Genomic DNA, 20,735 nt, shown 5'->3' on the forward strand with positions numbered 1-20,735 from the left:
GTAGATATTAAAATGATATACTATAATCATAGACCAGAAAGGAAGGACCAGGGCCATCACTCGGATTGTGCTGCATCCAAACATACTAAGAATATGTTAATATGAGGAAAGAACAGGCTAACAATAGAGATACATTTATCAGTCTCCTACTGTTCTTTTACTATGCACTCAGTAGAATTTAGATCCATAGAGGACATCAATGCACTACATGAATATCTATAACTGTAATAAAGAAGGGCGCATCCACCTTCCTATGCTTCCGTATAATGTACTATGCATTGATCCCTATGAGGATTGACAAAATACAGCAAAAATGTTCCCCTGTAATCAGATGCATAGCAATATACATGTATGGGATAAATATATGGGATGAATGGAATCTAACTGGAGATGCCACTTTGCCAGTATAGTAGCAGCCTTGCTGGCATAATAGGGCTTGGTTGTCAGTGCTATAAATAGCTCTGTCAGTTGACTGTCTGGGTTTCAGTTACAGTTATGGCAGTTACGCAGTGTGAGCGTTCTGTAGATTCATTGAAAATCCACCTGAACTTTCTGTGTAAATTAGCTGAATACATTCCAAGTGCATCAAAACAAAATGTGTGCAACAGCTGTCAGTTGGTTTTCTTTCTAGAGCAGCCACAGCCTCAGTAGAAAAGCCTGTCCTGTGCCAGCAGCTGCAGAAGAAGAAGAGCCTTAATTTCTGTGTGGAAGCTGTAATCTGAACACAAAAGGCTGACAAGCCCATTACAGCCTACCCAGACAGATCTATAATTCTGCAATCAGTTTATACTCCCTATTGTTTGGAGAGATCCTGTCCTGACACAGTGGGTAGAGTTGGGGGTGGACCTCTGCAGAGAGATCACAGCTTCCCCACAAAGAGTAAAGGCCAAGTTACACACTAGGGCAGCATTTCCCAACCAGGGTTCCTCTGGAGGTTACCAGGGGTTCATGTGATCTTGCGGTCAGTTTAGGTGACACCAATGATCTTTTTGGCTATCTGTAAGGGTGACATCTTCCCAGTGGCCAGCAATGTAAGAGGCATTCTTATATTACATTATAGCTGGGGTTCCCTAAAGACCAGAAAGTTATCCCTATAAGTCCTCCCTCCAGTCCCTGTAATATCACTCCTTCTGTAGTGTTTGTGTTCTACAATAACCGTATGGCTCTGCACACCTTTTGTGTTGATGCACCTGGCATGTAATCAGATTATTTATGCTGGAGGTCAGGATGTACACAATACACACATTGTATAGCTGTAACTTCATGCCTGAAACCCAATCAGCCCATGTGTCCTCCTACAGACGTACAGACCTGTACACGATGCACCACAACTCCCAGCATTCTACAATCATTCCCAGGGAACTTTAGATGAACATTGCTGTATTATTATTCAGAGATCAGAACACAATCCGCTCATGTTATACCTGTGTGTACAGATGTATGATGGCAGCACTTTAATGTAAGGACTACACAAAGCACACAGATACTTGCTGATAATTGCCTCTGATGGGGGAATAGCAGGGGCTGTACATTGCACAGGATGCCAGGGACAAGGAGCTGTCAGGCTACATACAGGCACCGGGTGTGTATATAGGAATACAACAACCTACCTGCTGGCTTGTGTGAACCTACAGTTCACCTAATATCACCTGCAGATTCACTGCTTCCCCTCTATTCACCTGATGACGTCACTGACAACCACAACACCCCCTCCCTCCTTCACAGTCCCTACATCCCTCCGCTCGTTCTCTCGGTTTAGTCCCCACCACCATATTCCCTCCTTACAGCTGCCTCATAAGCGTCACCTCCCAGAATCTTCTGCTAAGGTACCCAGACCAACCTGCGCTCCATCCACCTCCATCAGTTATTCCCACTCTGCGTTCCACGGCTGCTCAGCTACTTCCCGTTGCCATAGTTACGCGCATGTGCACATGAAAATCTAAGAGGTGAGCGGCGGCCATTTTTTTGTAGAGCTGTAATGAATACGTTTACTTCATGTTATGAACTAGAGAATGTAATTCAAAGGCTAGACCAGTAAATTCTGTCCTCAAAAATAAAATCGGCAGCCATTTTGTTGTAGCCTCGAGGAGGAGGGAGGGAACTTTAGTAGTGCCAGAATCCTCCTGGTGTGGGTGTTACTGGAGACTAGCTGCACAGTGAGCAGAAGGTAATGATATTTTTCTAATTTTGATACTGAGATGATTTTCATTAGGCAGAGGGCATCAGTTTTAGCTGTGTGTGGGGGGGTCATGTGACCTTGTGAGTCGGGTCACGCAGGATGTTCAGAGAATGGACTTTGAGAATGGAGAGTGGAAGCTTTGATGGGAGCTCGGTGCGAAATGTTATCCGCAGGGCGAATGTTCATTCATGCATTGTGTACTGTTATATGTCATGCTCGGGGGTGACTATTCATAGAGATATGATTTACATTGCTAGTTATATAAAAAGTGTTTACTGACTGCATGACTGTAATACTGAACTCCATGCAAAGACCTCAATACTAAAGGGAGCGCTTTTACATTTTATATTTCTGTTTTTTAAGTTTGCACAGACTTGCCATCAGCTCACCCAGGTGAATGACACCACATTCAGTTCCTGCAGTGCAGTGTCATCTCCCCAGCCTGCTGAGTGAAAGAGCAGCGAGAAACTGATGAGGTTACCTGTCTGCTCATATTCTCATTCTGCTATTAGACTGCTAGCATAAATGCATTGCAGCAGAGCCTGATTGCTTCCCAGCCCTGTACTCTGATTGATGATATATCCCATATACATAGATATAATTGCAGGACTATGATTTTATATCACGGTATTTATATCAATATATCATCCATTGTGTGATTTCCTTATGAATAAAAAAGCTGCATTCAATTGTATCCTTCATGGCTTCCTGGAGTTAAGATTTACATATATATATATATATATATGTGTGTGCGTGAGTATATATATATATATATATATATATACACATACGTATGCCTTGCTGTTTGCTTTTATTTTCTCTATTTCACAACCTATAATTGTGTTCTTTATGTACTATGATGACCCGTGCAGCTGGGAAGAAGCTGTAGGTGGGTGGCAGCCTCTGTATTGAGACCCAATTTTTCAGAAACCACCCAAACACAAGCCGGTGGTCACTGAAAAGTGCCGGGTGGTGCTCCAGGGTAAAAGGGGGATGGGGGGCACAATGCCGTATTCTGTTAGAATGGAGAATCAAGTTGTATTCACTGTGTTTTGTGTCTCTCTTTCAGGACTTTTGATAGGCATTGGTCCATATCATGGCCGTGGAGGGGAGGTCCCGGCTCAGAGATTCACCGAACAAATCCAATGAACAAAGCGGAGTGGCAGATGGTCAAGTAAGGCATCGGCATCGTGGGGTCACCTCCCCTAAGGGAAGAACCAGGGGCCACCACCCGGCCGAGACCTCCCATCACAGGAATAACAAGGGCGCAAAGGAACGCTTCTTCACTTACCTCAGCCCAACCAATGTAACGGTTGGATTCAACCTGTTGATTGGTAAGAATCGCATGGGGTTTAGTTTAATATTTGGTATGTAAGGTAGTCCTGTACAAGTTTTAGTAATATGACGATGGGTAAAAACTGATCTGATGGAACCCTGGTTGAGAATGTTACATTCTATTCTACATTCACCCCAAGTTTACCACACTTTATATTTTGGCCCTGATTTATTTAAACCCTTCAAGACTGGAGAATATGAACTATCATAGGAGAACCTGGGTAATACAGTAAACCTGGAATTTATTTTTTATAATCATTTGCTATTAGTTGGCAAATGTGTTCAGTCCTGGAGCAAATCCATTTTTAGTTTGTTAGATCACCCAGGTTCTCCCATGATAGTCTATGTTCTCCAGTATTGAAGACCTTTAATAAATCAGGCCATTGTTTTTACATTCCATTAAATTCCCAAAAATCTGATGACTGCAGTAGTGCTATGCTGGTAAATCCAAAGCTTTTGAAAATGTCCTCCTAAATTTTTTTTTAAGATTTGTAAACAGAATTGAGTGAAGCAAAATCTGGTGAGTAGAGTAAATGGTCTAGGCCAGTATTTCTTGAACTTTCTAACATGGGAGAACCCTTGAAATTACTTTCAGGTTGTCAGGGAACCCCGGCTATAAATACTATATTCACAGCTCAATGTACATTAGGGTGGTGGTCAGTGTAAAATATTCCTCTTACATTTCTGGCCTTTGGGAACAATGTCACCCTTACAGATAGCCTAAAAGATCCTTGATATCATTCAAACTGACCTGAACGTCACAAATTGCTCAAGGAACCCCTAGCAACCTCTGGAGGATCCCTAGGATGGTTGAGAAATACTGTACTAGGCATTCATCATCCCCCCCTATATTGAAATCATTTATTTTCCCACAAAAGAAAATAGGAAGATTTCAGCAGCTTTCATCACCATTTTTCCCCAGCAACAAGCAAGTGTCGTATTCTTCATTAATTGTTCAGTCAACAAAATGCCCTCCTTGGGCATAATAAATGGCTATCCACAGAAATGAAAGGAAATTTTAAAAAATAAGACAATCAGGAGAATGCTGTAGCAGTGACTTTGCAGTTCTCTGGGGACAAATGTCAGGATCCTGGACAGAGAAGTAAAGGACTTGGGGGGTGCTTATGGGGGAGGTGTCATTTAAAGGACAATTGAAGTCAAAGTACAGCGTGAGAGTCAATAAATACTTTAAGCTATTTTTTATCCCAATTCTGTGTTTACAGCCAGAGTTCAGTTCAGGTTTAGATATGTAAATGAACCTAATCACATCATTTGTGATGCAGAGCAGATTATTAAATGTTACCTTTGAGGCATTCTGTAAAAATGGGATGCTGTCTGCATACTGTTGCTGGTTGTCAGTTAAAAGAATCCAGCGTTTTAATCTTACTGCTGTTAAATGATTTTGAATTAATGTTCTACAATATAAGTATAAAGATTGAATGGCCTTGTTGGTAATGAGGTTGATTTGCATATCGCCCTGCGTGTGTACAGCTGGACAAACCAGGCAGAATAGAATAGGGGAATAGGGGAAGTGACGCTGTCATTTTCACTTCAATCAACATGACTACAATAGTATAGTTATAGAAACCACAGGGAGGTGTTCTTTTCAGGAGTTCCTAATAACTTAAGTTCAAATGATTTAGGAAATTTAAAGCAATACTTTTTTTTTAATTTTGTGCTACTCAAAGAAAAGACTTTTAAGCTATCACAGACATGTATGTAATAACAAACAATAAAACCAGATATAGAATATTATTCTTCTTGGCAAACACCCTACAAATATAGGTGGGGGGGTTCATAGTGATAAATGTCCTCTGATATGTTTGTGGCTGTGATATAGGAACAATACACTAAGGCTACACACATTGTACACACATTGGATGACTGGATACAGAAGGCCGGGCTTGCTTCAAGTGAGAATCTTGCAGTGAAATAGTGGAATAGTGAGAGAGCTCTATGAACATGTAGGGAGGCCCAGAATAGCGCTATATTGAGACTTTACCCAGTAGCACTCATGTACAGCTTTCCTTTGCAATCAGCTACAGGCTGCTGTTGGCTTTTTTGCTTTCATTTATGTTTGCTTTAATGTGTACTTTGATACTGTTCTTTGCATTGTGTGTGTGGTGCTCATGTTTAAAGACTACTTTGTTTAATGTTTCAGAATAATGATCTTTAGCCTGAAAAAGATTTCCCCTTAAAGCTGGGACCAGAAAAATAAAATATAACAGCAGTTACAATGAAAAGCTTGTAATTCTTGTGAAAGAAGGCCAGCATTCAACAGATTTAGATAGAAGCCTTCCTGATGTCAGCCTGGGATATGTCTGCTGATTTCCAAATACTATACAGGCTTCTGTGAAGCATTTTAGATGTCACTGGCACTCTCTTTTTTTTTTTTTTATGGGCGAGTATTAACATAAATGATGGGTAGCCAAAACATTCTAGCATTTCCTGAACCCATTTAAAGGCATAAAGTGAGCTCATGGGGTATTTAAAGCACATCCAAACCCCCAAAAAAATTAAATATATTGAGGCATGAAAATCCTTAGAAATGGCAGGGCTGCATAGTTTTCCGTTTTCTTTTTTTTTTTTTTTTTCTATCTTGAATGAAAACAATTCTTTACGATCCTTTCCAACGACTAAGGACTGCGCGATGAATGAGTGAGTACTGTACATATGTACAGCACCGTTCCGCTGTATGCAGCGGGGAGGGGGATACCGACGGAGCAGCACCCAGCTGCTCCTTCTCTTCTTCCCTTGCATTAGGATCGCTTGTCGTCTGTGGATTCGCCAGGACGGTCGTTCAAACGATGGACAACGGAGGCTGTACAAAGGCAAGATTATCATCCGTTATCAGCCCTGAGCTGATTATCGGGCGAGAACAATTGAGTACGTAGCTTTACTTTGCCCTATATCTGGGAACTAGCTGTATGGCCACCCAAAGCTGCTTTCCCAATTTTGATTACACACCCCTCCTTCTTCTCCCCATCTGCAGAGGATACTAGGACCAAGGCTATGTACCCAGGTAAGACTTTTGTTGTTGGAAAAGGTCTTTCATGTCTTTCAGGAAAAGGTCTTTCAGCAATACCAGCTGTGAGGTGATAATCAGACGAGAATCATCTAACATGTATACGTAGCCTATGACATTTGCCTGAGATTTTAGATCAGTAAACTGGAGGCTACACAAAACTTCCAAATACCTGTGTAAGATGGCCTTAATCCTTCATTCTTTTCACATTAAAATGGTCCATATGTAATGGTCAGGCACTAGGTCTCTTGTGGTTCATCTATTTAAGGGTCACAGAATTTCTTGTGGTCTATAAACTGAATCAGATTTGTAATTTAGTTCTTGCACATCTTGTGTGAGAAAAAAAAAGCTGATTTGGTATCCGCTTAACAGACCCTTTATGGCAGAATTTCCAAAGCCATGCATTTTTGTATTTAATTTTTTTATAACTGTAGTGAGTATTTTAATCTGCCTCACTGAATTTGTCACAATGGTTTATGTAAATAAATAGTTCTCATTTTGGTATGTTTCCTTTTCAGCTGCTTTATTTGGTCTTTTGCACTGGTAAGATTTTTTTTTTCTTTTCTGAGATACTGTTTGTTTTTTTTCACCTTTTTAAGTGTTAGCCTACCTTAAACTGATATTTCACATCTGGGTAGGTTGTGTCTGGTATAATTATGTAGCTGCTTTTTATATTTCTGGGTCATTTCACCTTCCATGATCACCATGTGGTGACTTTGGTTCTCTTTAGATTTTCATTGTATTATTTGAAGTGATGGGGGGAGAGTAGAAGAGGACATGGGTACATTGACCTCATCTCTGACCTCATCCTACAGAAATATAAAAAGCCAGCAGTTAAGTCACCTGAATAATGACGACCTGTAACCAAATCCATTTTGGTTGATAGTTTAAAAGGCTAAATATGCATAAACATAAATTTAAACACATAGGTCTCCTGAAACATTCTTTACCTGTTTTCTTACACATAAGCTTTGTATCTGTACCTGCCATGAGAGAAGCATGGAAGCTCCCATTGCTGTACTCTGTTTGAAAGCATGCTAATGGGCTGCTTGTCCTGACAACTGCCTTGCTGGAGCAATTTAAATTACTGATTTATTATATATATGTATGTACTTTTTCTTGGAGCCTTTAGAGACTTTGTCTGGTTCATTGGTCAGCAATGTAATCCTTCCATTTTTTTCTCTCATGACAAGTTTGCATTAACTTCTGAAAGTGGTCAGTCATTTGCATTAATTATTATTAAACAGGATTTATATAGCGCCAATTTATTATGCAGCGCTATACAATAAATAGGGGTTTCAAATGCTAGACAGTGACACAGGAGGAGGAGGGGACCCTGCTCCAAAGAGTTTACAATCTAGGATCTGTAAATCCATCTACACCTACCCAATAGAGATACCATGACACATGACTGTTTTTACCACCCATGTAAAGGTACGTACACACACACCAGATGTTTCTTGCTCGAGACAAGGTTGTTCTCATCTCAGGCAAAAATCTGATGCATACACAGCAGTCCCCCGATGTCACAGCAGATTGATGAATGACCAATCAGGCAAGACCACTGTGCACTCCTTTAGAGGAGAGCACAGCAGGGTGCCACTTGTTCACTCCCCCACCCCCCACCCCTTTAGAGTGTGTACTTGTTTCTTTCACTGGAAATGATCACAGAACATCAATTCCAGCGACAATCATTTGCAGTTGAATAGATTACATTGGAGTGAATAGATTTTAAGCCCTCCAATTTTATTCACTCTGATTATCTTGATTACTTGAATAAAACTCAGGTATTGTCTCAGCTTCTCATACTAAACACTTTATAGACACTCAAAAAAAAGGGCTGAGGGCTATTTTGTTGTTATTGCTTTGCACTGTCTTTTACTTGTTTTTGTAATTTTCTAGTGTAAAATGTTATTTTTTTTGTTTTCTAGCCTGTACTAAACAAGTGACTCTGAAATGTGGTTCTGTTAGCAATATGCCTTCTTTATATTTCTGATCAATACCACATGCAGAGAGGCGTCTTGGCCACGAGGAGTTACTTCTTTATGTGAATAGTGCAGGTCTGAGTTACCTGAAAAGTATGAGTGCTTCTAGTGCACAACAAACTATTTCTTGGAACAGGAATACGTCTTCATCTGTATTTGGCAGACTGGATATAATACAGATGGATCCGTTCATTGTAGCTACACAGAGGGGTCTCAATAGAATATTTTTCCATCTAAGAGTGGAAAAATTCCATTTAATCTATTTCATGTATTGCAAAACAGTGGGACTAATTTATCAAAGCTCTACAAGACTGGAGAAGATAGACTCCTTTGGGTGAACCTGGGTGATCCAGCAAACCTGGAGTAGATCTAGTCTAGGATTTAAAACACTTGCCAAATAATAACAAAATATTTACAAAAATATTAATAAAAAAACATTTGCCAAATAATAACAAAATAAATCCATTCCAGGTTTGCTGGGTTACCCATGATAGACTATCTATTCGAGAACTTTGATAAATCAGACCAATTATATAGAGAGTACATTTGATTTTTAGTTGTGGTATATTAGGTCTCATCATGACTTTAGTCGATATGTATACATCAATAAATCTATTTTATTTGACCATACAGCTATTTCTAAACACATTACCAGTCTGGCCTCCAGATACTCCAGTTCAGTGGCTGTATCGTAGGAGCCTTAAGGTGTATATACGCCGTAACAACTTTTTTTTTGTTGGTTCAATAAAAAAAAAAAAAACAATACCTTTTGGTCTTGCCAGAAATCATATAATCTGATAAATTCCTTTACTCTCTGCCTCCACTGTAGGAGTTACATATCAACACTTTTTGAGAATGACCGCCATTTTTCTCACCTTTCAACACTGGAACGAGAAATGGGTTTCCGCACTGAAATGGTTTGTTTTTTTACTATTATTCTTAAAAATATATTTATGTGGCCATTGTCTTGAAATGTGAATGCTTTGCTTGTGTGTCTTTTTTAGTATTGTTTTGCAGTAAATGTTCAGAAAAGTTCCAGTTTTCTTTAGTTGGCCTTTGTGGAATAAGGGAAGAGGGTTGGTATAGCAATGCAGCACCAAGCATTAAAATTTACCCTGTGATAATTGTTTGCTTAATTTATTGTTCTCCTTTTAGAAAAAGTTTACCTATATGTGCCCAAATCCAACAAAAGAACTATAGTTCAGGAGGTGTTGAGAGAAGTCAGAACACTTACTATAGTTTAGGGAATGTAAAACTATATTTTAATAAATAGGTGCATCTAAAATGTGCACATACTGTAAATAAAAATGTGGTCACTTTAATTGTCATGACTCTATCAGTTACCATCACAATTTTATCCACAAATATTGTACTGGGACTAATGCTGGCTAGGTCAAAATCTCATTGGAAAAAATTAATTCTGCATTAAAATGTATTCCAGTTTCTTGGCCTGTTTAGTTTGTCACATAATATAGAAGCTATTTTAAAGGAAATCTGGCTAACAAGCGAGCACTTGGACATGCAGTGTTCCACTAATTAGACAATATACTTTGTTTCCACTGAGTGTGTCAGTGTTCATAACATATTGTGCCCACTGAGGCACTGAAAAATTAAATTGGAACCACTGGGGATATGCTGCAAAGTTGTACTCATTTAAAATTTAGGAGAGGAAAAACAATATGAAATGTCTATAGCCGGTAAAAAGATTTATTCACTGGGATTATATGTATTAGAAGAAATTATAAATAATACCTAGATCAATATTTCTCAACCTAGGTTTCCTCCAGAGATTGCTAGGGTTCCAGTGAGCCAATGCGTAGTTGTATGCCAGTCAGGTCAGTTTAGGTGACCCCAATAATCTTTTTTGTGTAAGGGTGACATTATTACCAGTGGCCAGCAATGTAAGACCACCATACTAATATACTGTTAGCTGTGGATATACTAATTATAGCAGGGGTTCCCTAGGGACCTGAAAGTTTTTTCAAGGCAGTGTTCTCTCCAGCCCCTTTTAGCTGGGCATACTAATTGGCATGTTCCATGACCTGACTGTTTTTGGTTGGTTGCTGATAAGTTGGGTCACAAAACTGGGGCTGCCACCTGTCTACAGCTTCTTCCCACCCAGCTTAGGGTTCTCCTGTATTAAGATTGAGAAAGGCAGACCTGGATGAAGATGGTGTGACTCCTATGGTTGGTAGGCTTTATGGCTGACAGTCCAGATGAAATGTTGAAGTACAGACATATCTATTGGTATTTTAAAGAGTCATGTATGCTGTATCAATACATTCAGAAAAATCCAAATTTATATATTCTGCAGTGAGCTATGGTGTATAGCACACATATGTAGAGCACATTTTACATTATTGTTAATGTAATATTTTGACTTGCTTATGTTTTGTTGTAAATCGTTGTAGATTAGTTACAAGATGCAGGATGGAATACCTAATATTATGTTCTGTCCACATTAGCGGTTATCGAATTGAATATGAACTGTGCAGGTTATCGAATTGAATATGAACTGTGCAGGAAGAGCATTGTTTCTAGCGTGTCATCGGACTTTCTTGCAATTTTTTACTCAAGTTCTTCAGGACTACAGAAGATAGACCATAATGGGAAAACCTAGGTGACAACACCTAGGTACCTGGATTAAATCACTGTTCTTGCTGCAAGTGCATGCACATGGATTCACTTTCTCAATTCTACCTAAAATCTGCATTGAACTGATTCAGGATTGAAACCATTTTGCACCTAAAAGCAAACAATTTCAGGAAATTTATTCCAGCATTGCTGGATCACCTAGATTCTCCCGATTAGTCTATCTTCTCCAGTCTTGGAGACGTTTAGTAAATTAGGCCCACATCTGCATTGTACAAGAGGACAGTAACATCTTGTATTTTTATTGTGTATATAAATTTGGCTTCATTGGTTCTCTTGCTTAACATTTGTTTACACCATTAAGGTACCATTTTGAAGGAAACCAATCATGAGATAATTCCAATCTAAATAGTGACATATATCAAATATTTTTTTATTGATATAAGAATTTATTCTAAATGTAACCTTCAAAACATAATTATAATAAACATTACTAAGTTAAAAATTCTCTAAGACAAAAAAAAAATGTAGTGTAGTAAATGAAAAACTAATTTTAACTTAATATCATCATAGTTTTCTTTTACATACCAATATCCTGTGTGCTGAGCAGATGAGGTTAAAATAAGCGTACCCTACCTTCATAAATTCTCTTTGTAGACTTTAGACTGAAAACAAAAAGCTCTTTCTAATAAAATTAACATTTCTATCTTTGACTTGTATGCAAATTTTCATTAAACCATGGAAATCAATCAGACATTTGCTTTGTGCTGAACAAGACAGATAAAAGTTAATTGCTGATTGTTATTATCTAAATGTACTTTGGAAACGTAATGCATTATATTAATAATTAGGCTTTTACTTTGTGATATTGTTAGCAAGGTTCATACATAATTTTTAAATGTTTCCTCAGGGCCTGTATTATTCCTATTTCAAATCTGTCATTGAAGCTCCATCGTATTTTTCGGGGTTGCATCTGATAATGAATGATAATGTTACAGAATATCCTAGTGTGATAAATACATTGCAGAGATTTAATCTGTATCCAGAGGTAAGATATGCATGTTTAGAAAAATAGATATCTGCATGTATCTATATACATAATATTCTTTTTTTATACTTATAACTATCTATTTTTTGTGTGTGTGGTGGGGGGGGGGGGGATTTGGTTGCCCAAATATAAGTCATACAAGTCATACAAACGAGAGCAGCAGCAGAGGCAGAGTCTGAGGAGGAAAGCCAAGTTTCAGTGAGAGCCAAGAACTTTTAACGATTTAGAGAGGAGAAGGTTGTGGATGGAGGTTAGCTTATTACAGACAGATCTGGCATTCCATAGACTGCCAGAGAAAGGGCAGGGAATCTGACATTCCATGTCCATGTCTTTCATTGGTAAATGATTCCCACAAGGCACTGTGAATGTCTGTCATTGGCCCTGATTTTTTTCTGTTTTAAAGCTCTCTAAGTTTGGAGATGATAGACTAATGATAGCAAATGATTTTTAAGAAATCCATTCCAGATTTGCTGGATCACCCACATTCTTCCTTGATAGTCCATCCTCTCCAGTCTTAGAGAGTTCTAATAAATCATGTCTCTCAGCCTCTTTACTTCCAAACTTTAGCTTAAGAGCAGACTTCCTGGTTTAGGTCCCCTTTTTTCTAAAAGGAAAAGGCAAAAACTGGAAGTATCTGATTGGTAATTTATTTTATATAAATATGACCACATGTATAGGTTTGATGATATGAAAAGTAATTTTAATTTACAATATCTCCTTTAAACCCTATTTAATGTACAGCGCCGCGTAATATGTTGGCACTATATAACTCCTGTTTAATAATAATAACCACAATAGTCACAGGAATATAAAAGAAGGACTTCAAACAAAAATAGCTAATAATGGATTTCCTGTAAAGTCCGGGGGCTTACACGCATGTTCTTCTGTCCTTCTACTGTGATGTGCTCCGCGTATGTGAACACAGCTGCAAACCCAGAGATGTTTCACACTGTTAGGTCATGCTTAGACATATGCAAATTCTGGCTTTTAGAATGTTAGATTTTGAGTATAATTCTTTTGATGGTGCCTGTTATGCATCAGCCATGCTAATTTGCATTCTTTGTACAGGTTTTCTTTAAAATGTACAAATACCCCAAGTATGAAGGACAAATGTATTGCAGAGGTTAAGTCAGGTTTCATTTCATAACATTTTTTAAAAGAAAGACTTACACTGGCATTTAAGTATAAATCTGCACTGTAGGTGCTGCAGGTACTTTTTGGCCTTTTCTTCTTAAAATTACTACTTTCCTATTTTCTGCAGTGTTGCACGGCTACAGGAAGGGAACATTCCTAGATCTTAGTATTCTTATGCACAGTTAGAGATTTTCCACCTTTTGCAGTTAATTTTATTAAATAGAAAATTTGCTTTTAAATCCTCGTTGCCAGTAGCATCAAATCCCTTTCTCCATGCAGGTGATCTTGGCCAGCTGGTTCCGCGTTTACACCACAACAATGAAATTTGTTGGCATTGAGACTAAAATCTGCTGGACGGTTAATCGAGGGGATGATCTCAGTCCTGTTGAAAGCTGCGAAGGTAATTGAAGATGACATCTTGCCTAAAAATAAAAGGTTCTTTCACTCTAAAAGTAATTTGTATTTATTGTTTTCTTTTTTCAGGTCTTGGTGATCCTGCCTATTTTTATGTTACTTTTATATTTCTTTTAAATGGATTAATGATGTCATTGTTCTATATTTATGGAACATATTTAAGGTAAGCAAAAGTAATAATCAGTTTTGATAAATTGTTAAGCTTTTAAATGTTACATTGATCATATTTATAAAGTTGTATGTAATTTATATTCATATATGAATTAATATTGGACAAAAGGATTCTAAGAGAATTGGGTTTTTAGTAGCTTTACAACCATCATGCCTGATTGAAACAATCCCATACAGAACAGGTCTCTTCTTTTAATGAAGTAGTGGAATAAGCTGTTACCAACATGCTTTTTTCGGCACTTTAGTTAGTAGAAACGCTTCAGCAGTGGTGGTCAACATATAAAATATAAAAGGCTTCAGGGCCACAGCCCCTCCAAAAGCCCAAATGGTTGCATTATATTGTTTGTACATGTGTTATTATTTTTAGATTTTTGGTAAAAATATTATAAAGCAAGTTTAAAGAAGTTGATTCTAATCTAGAATTTTGGAGTTCTGTCCTTCATTTCCTTCTAAATGGCTAAGTGACAGAGGAGAAGTTCTAATTTAGGAAATATTTTTCGTGCTGATGACATTACATACTCCAGGAAAAAAAAATTGTGAGGATATATAGCAAAACAGTAATATTTTACAGGTTTGCAATGATAAAAAATGATTTTTTTGCTCACTTTTATAAATATTTGACACTTACAAAAAGTGAAAAAAATTCCATATTTGCTGGGATCTGTAAACCAAAAGAGACAGTGCATATATATTTAACTGATTCATTTATTTCATTTGATGTATTTCTTTTTTTTTTAAATATAATTATGTAAATGTTTTCTTTTTGTGGGGTCTGAGTCAGGTCCTGCTCCTGCTCCCCTGCTGCAACAGATGACAAAATAGTGATCTGATGCTTGGATCTATTAGCACTTGTGGACCTCTAATTCAGTAATTGAATCTCCAGTGTTGCTACAGAAGAGCCACATCAGCTCTGTCCTCTACAGAGCCAGACTTACAAAAAATCCAGATCTTCCCCTTTTTTAGACATTTCTCCTATAACACAGCAACATGTAAGCACATGTAAGACAGGTTCCTGTACTAAACCCCACTTGTATCTTTGGCTCTCCGTGTGCAGCAATCTGTGCCCTAGGCCTAATTCAAGGTCTAGAGCACAGAGTTTTGCATGCTGAGAAACAGGGATCTTCAGCATGTGATGGAACCTGAAGTTCAACCTATTGGCTCAATTTAGGACTACATGCAATTCAATATTTATAATTTCTCTAACTCATAAAAAGAAAATACATTTCACAACTTTTTATCTTTTAGCTAATGCTAACAATATAATTTTTTAGGCCTACATATTGTACACAAAAGGAATCTCCAGGTTTTGCATTTCACATCTAATACTTTGTGTATGGCATTATAAACCTAAAACCCAATGTGTGTAATATTTATTTTCTGTGTGTTCATTTTGTAGTGGCAATCAACTTGGAGGGTTTGTTACAGTCATATGTTTCTTCTATAACCACGGCGAGGTACGTACAAGTAATTCCTAAACATTATTGTTTCCATCTTATTTGGGAAATTATTAAAATCTGACACGTATTCTCATCTGCATTGGTATTTTTTTATTTATAACAAGCTAAAGTTCAATTTAACTTTTCTAGAAAAGCTTAAAACTGGCATGTATAGAAAACTTTGGTAAGTTGTAAAAGTTTTTATTTTAGGATTTTAATATTTAAGCCTTAGCACTGTAGGGAAATGGTATGGTCCAGCATTTAGTTATATAAAATGTTGGTAGATGTAGTAGATTTCCTGCAGTAGTCTGACCTGTCCACTGTGGAAACAGAAATGGAGGTGCACAGACTCATAGTTGTATTGTGGCAATGTAAGTATATACATTTGACCCTGTAACACCTTCGTTATAGTCCCTGTACAACAGGGCTGGAGTGTAAAAGGAAGAAGCAGTACAAGAAGTTAATTAGGTAATATCTAAACTAATAAAAGCAATGGAGGAACTCCACTATTAGCTGATCCTAATATATTCTCCCTTGAGGAGACATGTTTAAGGGAAATATGATCACCCTATATAAATATAAATAATGGTCCATATAGATAGTTATTCACTTCAAGGTCATTACAAAGAACAAGAGGGCACTCTTTGCATCTGGAGGAAAAGAAATGTAATCTCCGGATAAGGAAGGGATTCTTCACTTCAGTCTGTGAAAATGTGGAGTTGGCTACCTCAGGAACTATTATAGATTGCTTTAGGAAAAAGCCGGATGTTTTTCTAGAAGCATTAAAGTTGATCTAGGGAACATCTAAACAAAGATTGTTGATCTAGGGAACATCTGAATCCCTCATGGAACCAGGAAGGAATTTTTCCCCCTGTTGGTGCACATTTTACCAGGGTTTTTTTTGCCTTCCTCTGGATCAACTATGTCCATAGGGTTTTATATCTGGAATATGTTTATTTCCCTAGGGTATGTATTGGATGGAGTTATGTCTTTTTTCAAACTTACCTACTATGTAACTATGTTATATGCTAACAAAACGTATGTTGTAAAAAATAAGGGAAACAAAAGATTGAAAGAATAAGCAGCAGCACAGTGACATTTTTCAGCGACAGGCTGAAATAGGAATTACCATAAACACCATAGTTTATAGACAGTTAATCTAGTAAATCAAGCACTTTAGCATGTTAGAATAAACTTAATTGCCAGGGAGCTGAGATGCGAAAAGCAATAGAGAAAGAAGAGCGTGCTGGTAATAGAAATTAGTTTAAGGTGGTGAAAGGACACAGACACTTTGAGAAGAGAGAGTGAAGGAGATCATCATGTCTAGTAATAAATGGGTCTGGAAGAAAGAGGACATTAATATAAGTCTAGCGTGAAAAAAGTGGGATGTTGTGTTATCACTTTCTCATTCCCATCCATCCTCCCCTAAAGTCAATGTATACATCATGTTTAATAAAACATTGAGCTGATTTCGGTTTTGACAAATGAGTACAGGATCCACTGAAAGGGGGAGTGTAAGCTGGTAAAAACTGTAAAATTGTGTATAAGTGTTCATCAAGCAGACAGAACTCTTCTAATATCTCAAGGATTTAGGGCATAACAGAAAAGAAATTACTTTCTGTACAATCATTGCATTGGTAGTTTTCTCCAAAACTTTATCTTTCTTGTAATTTGCTCATTGCCTTTCCTTGTAATCTGCGCACGGCATGTGATCAAATAATAGCACGCTGTTTCATAAAGACTGCAGTGTCCGAATGGATGTATAGAAGTGATTGCAGGTTATTGAGAGGAATTTAAGCTAGTTAAATATGTTATTTCTCAGTATTTGAAAGAACTGAGAATCTGCAAAACAGTTTTCTAAAAGCCTTGTGATGTATCTAGCTGACGATAGCGGGTGGTCTGAATTTGCTGACTTAATGCTTGTTCTCAATCACTGGCTCACTATTTAATAAAGCCTGTGTTGGAATGACAGTAATCAAGCCAGCACATTAAAAAATTATATAAAATGGCATTTCTACATTAATGTGCTCACTTTTTTTCCTGAAAGACAATAACTTGGGTCTGAGGCATATACCAAACTAATAGTATTATTAGAATTGTTTATATTTAAATACCACAGGATACAGTGAGGATGACTATGTTATTGATATTAATAAGTTTAGTATGAAAGATAAGCCTAGATTTGGAGGTGGATGAACATTTTATTTCATGCCTCGTTTCTGTAGAGCTTCCAGTGTTTGAAGCCCAGCACAGATCACTTCTGAGGTTTATTGTTATTCAGCTTGCTGTGATTGACACATAAAAGCCTCCAAATAATTTGGCACCCAGACAAAGCGAGTTAAAAGACTGTATGTAAGGACTATAATGTAAATGAGTAAGGATTTACTTAGTCTATTGTTAAATTGAATACATATAAGTCAGCTGTATTTACACATTAATATAAAACAAAGGAGAAAATGTCAAATAAAAAGCAGCTGGTGTAAACAGGATACAGGGTATGAAGCCTAAAAACTACAAATAAGTCATAAAATACATTGTGCTGCTATAAAAGTAGTAGACAAAATAGAATATAAAATGTTTGAGCATGACATTCCAGGCACAAAGATAAAGGGCAGTGAATTCAGAAAAGGTTCTTGTAAACTGCATCAACATTGCTCATTGTATGAGCACAAAAGCTCAGAGGAATTTACAGGTCTGATGTCTGACCACACACTTTCTGAGAGTGCCCTCTCCCTGCACTCAATAGGGCAGACAGCAATTTAAAACCACTCTCATATAAAGCTTTTTTCTTACACCTTTCTACCATTTAAATCCTAAAGTCTTAATTCAAGAACACAAATGTAATATATTGTAGGTTTTGAAGATTTTAGATTTTTTTTTTCAGACTAAGTACATTTCATACAAGTACAGAAAACACATGTTGTCCTTTTAACTACTTGTGTACTGATTTTGAAATGCTTTAAAATATTCATGTTTTTGCTTTGGGTAAAGATATGTTTTATTGTTGTGCATTGCATATTTATCTAAACCTTTTAATATTTCAGATCCTAAACTGTATTCTGTAAATTAATTCCTTTTTATTGTGTAAGTTTAGATTGATGTTAATACTTCCAGTTTGTTATGTGTGCTAAGTCTCAAATCCCCAGCGCCTTCTCACTTTTCTACTTTCTCTTTAGTCTCTTGATCTATGTTATCCAGTTTAGGTCTCCACATTTGTTACTCCTGGGTTTTGGCTATCATGTATAAAGGTCTGTAGAAGTCCAGGAAGTACTGTACCAACGTTATTAGTTATTTCATGACACAGGTCCCAATTTAAAGCATACCTAAACTCAGAAATTTCACTTTACATAAAAGCGTAGACAATACTTTTATGTAAAGTAAAAATTCTGTTGTTTTTTTGTTTTTTTTCGAGAATGAATGGGAGCACAAAGCCTCCCATTTATTCTCGTAGGGATACCTATGTCGAGCATCTCGAGAGGCTCTTGGTTGCTCCTTCTGCGCATGCCCGAGGAGCCTTTTACACGCATGTGCAGTGAGATCAGAAAGTTTTTTTTCATCCAACGTCACCTGATCTCGCGCCTGGCTCGGGTGACGTAGAAAGAAGAACCGAGGAGAAGATGGCGCTGGCTCGGGGACGGATGCCGGGATGACACGGGACCCGATGGAAGACACCTCCGGATGGATCAGACTGTGGGATTGAATTTTTTTTTTTATGCAGTTTTCAGTTTAGTTCCTCTTTAGGATATTTTGTGTAACAATAGAAATATTTGTGGGACGACAAGTGTTAGGAAGGGTTAAAGAGTGACACAAAACACTCGGTTCTGCTTAATTATTAGTTAGTATTATCTTTATTGTAGGACTCGATTCCACAATTTTCTTGTTTTCTAGCTACAAAGTGTCAGGCAAGTAGAGCATAGTTAACAGTTATACACAGGTCTCAACCAATCAGATTGTTACATGACCATTACTAGCTCATTTTGATGAGCTAGCCAAACATCCTTGTTATGCTATACTGTCATAACATTCATCAATTAATGTGATATATTGTATATTACCATCTGTTTTCCTTTTCATGACTTGTTGAGGCATCAACAACCACAATTTTCTTCATATCAGGTCACTCCAACCCAAAACAAGTGTGGGAAGGAGGAGATAAGATGTTCACATATTTTCACAATACATGTGTTCTGTATTCCATTTTTTTTAATTAATTTGCTAAAAATAATAACTCTAACTAGATAGCTCTCTAGTGGTAGCAACAGGAAGCCCTTCTATTCTTGCCACATTTGTATGTGAATTCTCTACTATTTCCGTCATTAACATTATTTAGGCATTGTTATTCATTAATATACTTCAAGTTAAGTTTGTCTTCCCTTATTCCTTACTTTCATACTATAAACTCCCTTTAGATATAGTCATAGTTTTTTCACACTGAACCCTTGAGTGTTCTTGAAGTTGTGAAAAAGCACAATATCTAACTTGTCTTGATGTGTTTAATATCATAATATAAACTATACGGGGCAACGTGTTAATAAGGTGATTTTTACTATTACGGGCAATTCTTTGCTGAGAAATTCTGTTCAAATGCGAGGTACTTTTTTTCTAGTTATTTTCAAAGGCCCCAATGAAGATGAATAAATAAATGGAGATAAAAATTTTTTTTTTTTTTTTAACATATTTGTGTCTATAGCTAACATAACTTTTTGTGTCTATAGAGCACAAGGGTAATGTGGACTCCGCCGCTGCGTGAAAGCTTTTCATATCCATTCCTTGTTCTTCAGGTGTTACTGTTGACGTATATATTAAGGTATGGATCTCTACAAATTCACTGGTGGGAACTGGTAATAGATTTTTTTTTCAAAAGTATTTGTAATAATGAACTTTATCTGTTAAGCCCTGATATCTGTAATATTATTTGGTATAGACTTTTTTTTTAATAATGATTGCTGCATTGTTTTACTGGATCTATGGTCCAATGTAACTCTGCTGAGCAGCTTGAAATCCTAACTGTGACCTCTTCTTATGTAACCAGTATTTGAACATGTTAAAGCAAGCAGCAACAGGCAGTACTTGACTGCTTACCTGCCCGCATTCATTTCTTGTGGATGGCCGTACACTGCGGTATCACCCTCGGGCACGATTCAGGGGTATGAGGAAGATATAACCACACCACAACCCCACTTCCAGTCTGATATAGCCCTTAGGTTACATACACGTGAGAGATGATTCTCTGCCAATTATTGATTCAGGGTAGTATCAGACGAGAATCTGATGTGTGAACAGTGGCATCCCGGCATCGTTTGTCGATCTGTCCTGGCAGATCCACAAACGACCTCAATGCAAGTAAGGGGGGAAAAGAGCGCAGCCAAGTGCCGCTCACTCATTCTAACCCCTCCTCTCTCCCTAGAGCAGAATG

General features: G+C 37.4%; 2 protein-coding genes across 10 annotated transcripts in view; one reads left to right on the top strand and one right to left on the bottom strand.

Moving 5' to 3' along the window:
- BBS9 (Bardet-Biedl syndrome 9) overlaps nt 1–1,966 on the bottom strand; it is a 165,561-nt gene extending 163,595 nt beyond the window's left edge. For 4 of the 5 annotated variants that reach the window (XM_072412228.1, XM_072412230.1, XM_072412225.1 and 1 more), the window contains exon 1: nt 1,841–1,966. The gene's annotated coding sequence lies outside the window, so the exon portion shown is untranslated. Of the gene's footprint in view, nt 1–1,610; nt 1,631–1,840 lie in introns of those variants that run through there. The other variant, XM_072412226.1, reaches the window with a different exon arrangement.
- Nucleotides 1,836–20,735, top strand: part of DPY19L1 (dpy-19 like C-mannosyltransferase 1) — a 34,522-nt gene continuing 15,622 nt past the window's right edge. Inside the window, exons 1-9 of one of the 5 annotated variants that reach the window (XM_072412233.1) lie at nt 1,836–1,946; nt 3,249–3,513; nt 7,058–7,082; nt 9,354–9,441; nt 12,027–12,164; nt 13,578–13,698; nt 13,782–13,875; nt 15,280–15,337; nt 20,035–20,126. In XM_072412233.1, the coding sequence (XP_072268334.1) occupies nt 3,276–3,513; nt 7,058–7,082; nt 9,354–9,441; nt 12,027–12,164; nt 13,578–13,698; nt 13,782–13,875; nt 15,280–15,337; nt 20,035–20,126 (854 nt within the window). In that variant the 5' untranslated portion in view covers nt 1,836–1,946; nt 3,249–3,275. Of the gene's footprint in view, nt 1,947–2,094; nt 2,168–3,248; nt 6,401–6,506; nt 6,537–6,576; nt 6,716–7,057; nt 7,083–9,353; nt 9,442–12,026; nt 12,165–13,577; nt 13,699–13,781; nt 13,876–15,279; nt 15,338–20,034; nt 20,127–20,735 lie in introns of those variants that run through there. The other 4 variants (XM_072412232.1, XM_072412231.1, XM_072412234.1 and 1 more) reach the window with 4 other exon arrangements.

The sequence above is a fragment of the Pyxicephalus adspersus genome, chromosome 5 (assembly GCF_032062135.1).
Source record: "Pyxicephalus adspersus chromosome 5, UCB_Pads_2.0, whole genome shotgun sequence".
Lineage (NCBI taxonomy): Eukaryota > Metazoa > Chordata > Amphibia > Anura > Pyxicephalidae > Pyxicephalus > Pyxicephalus adspersus.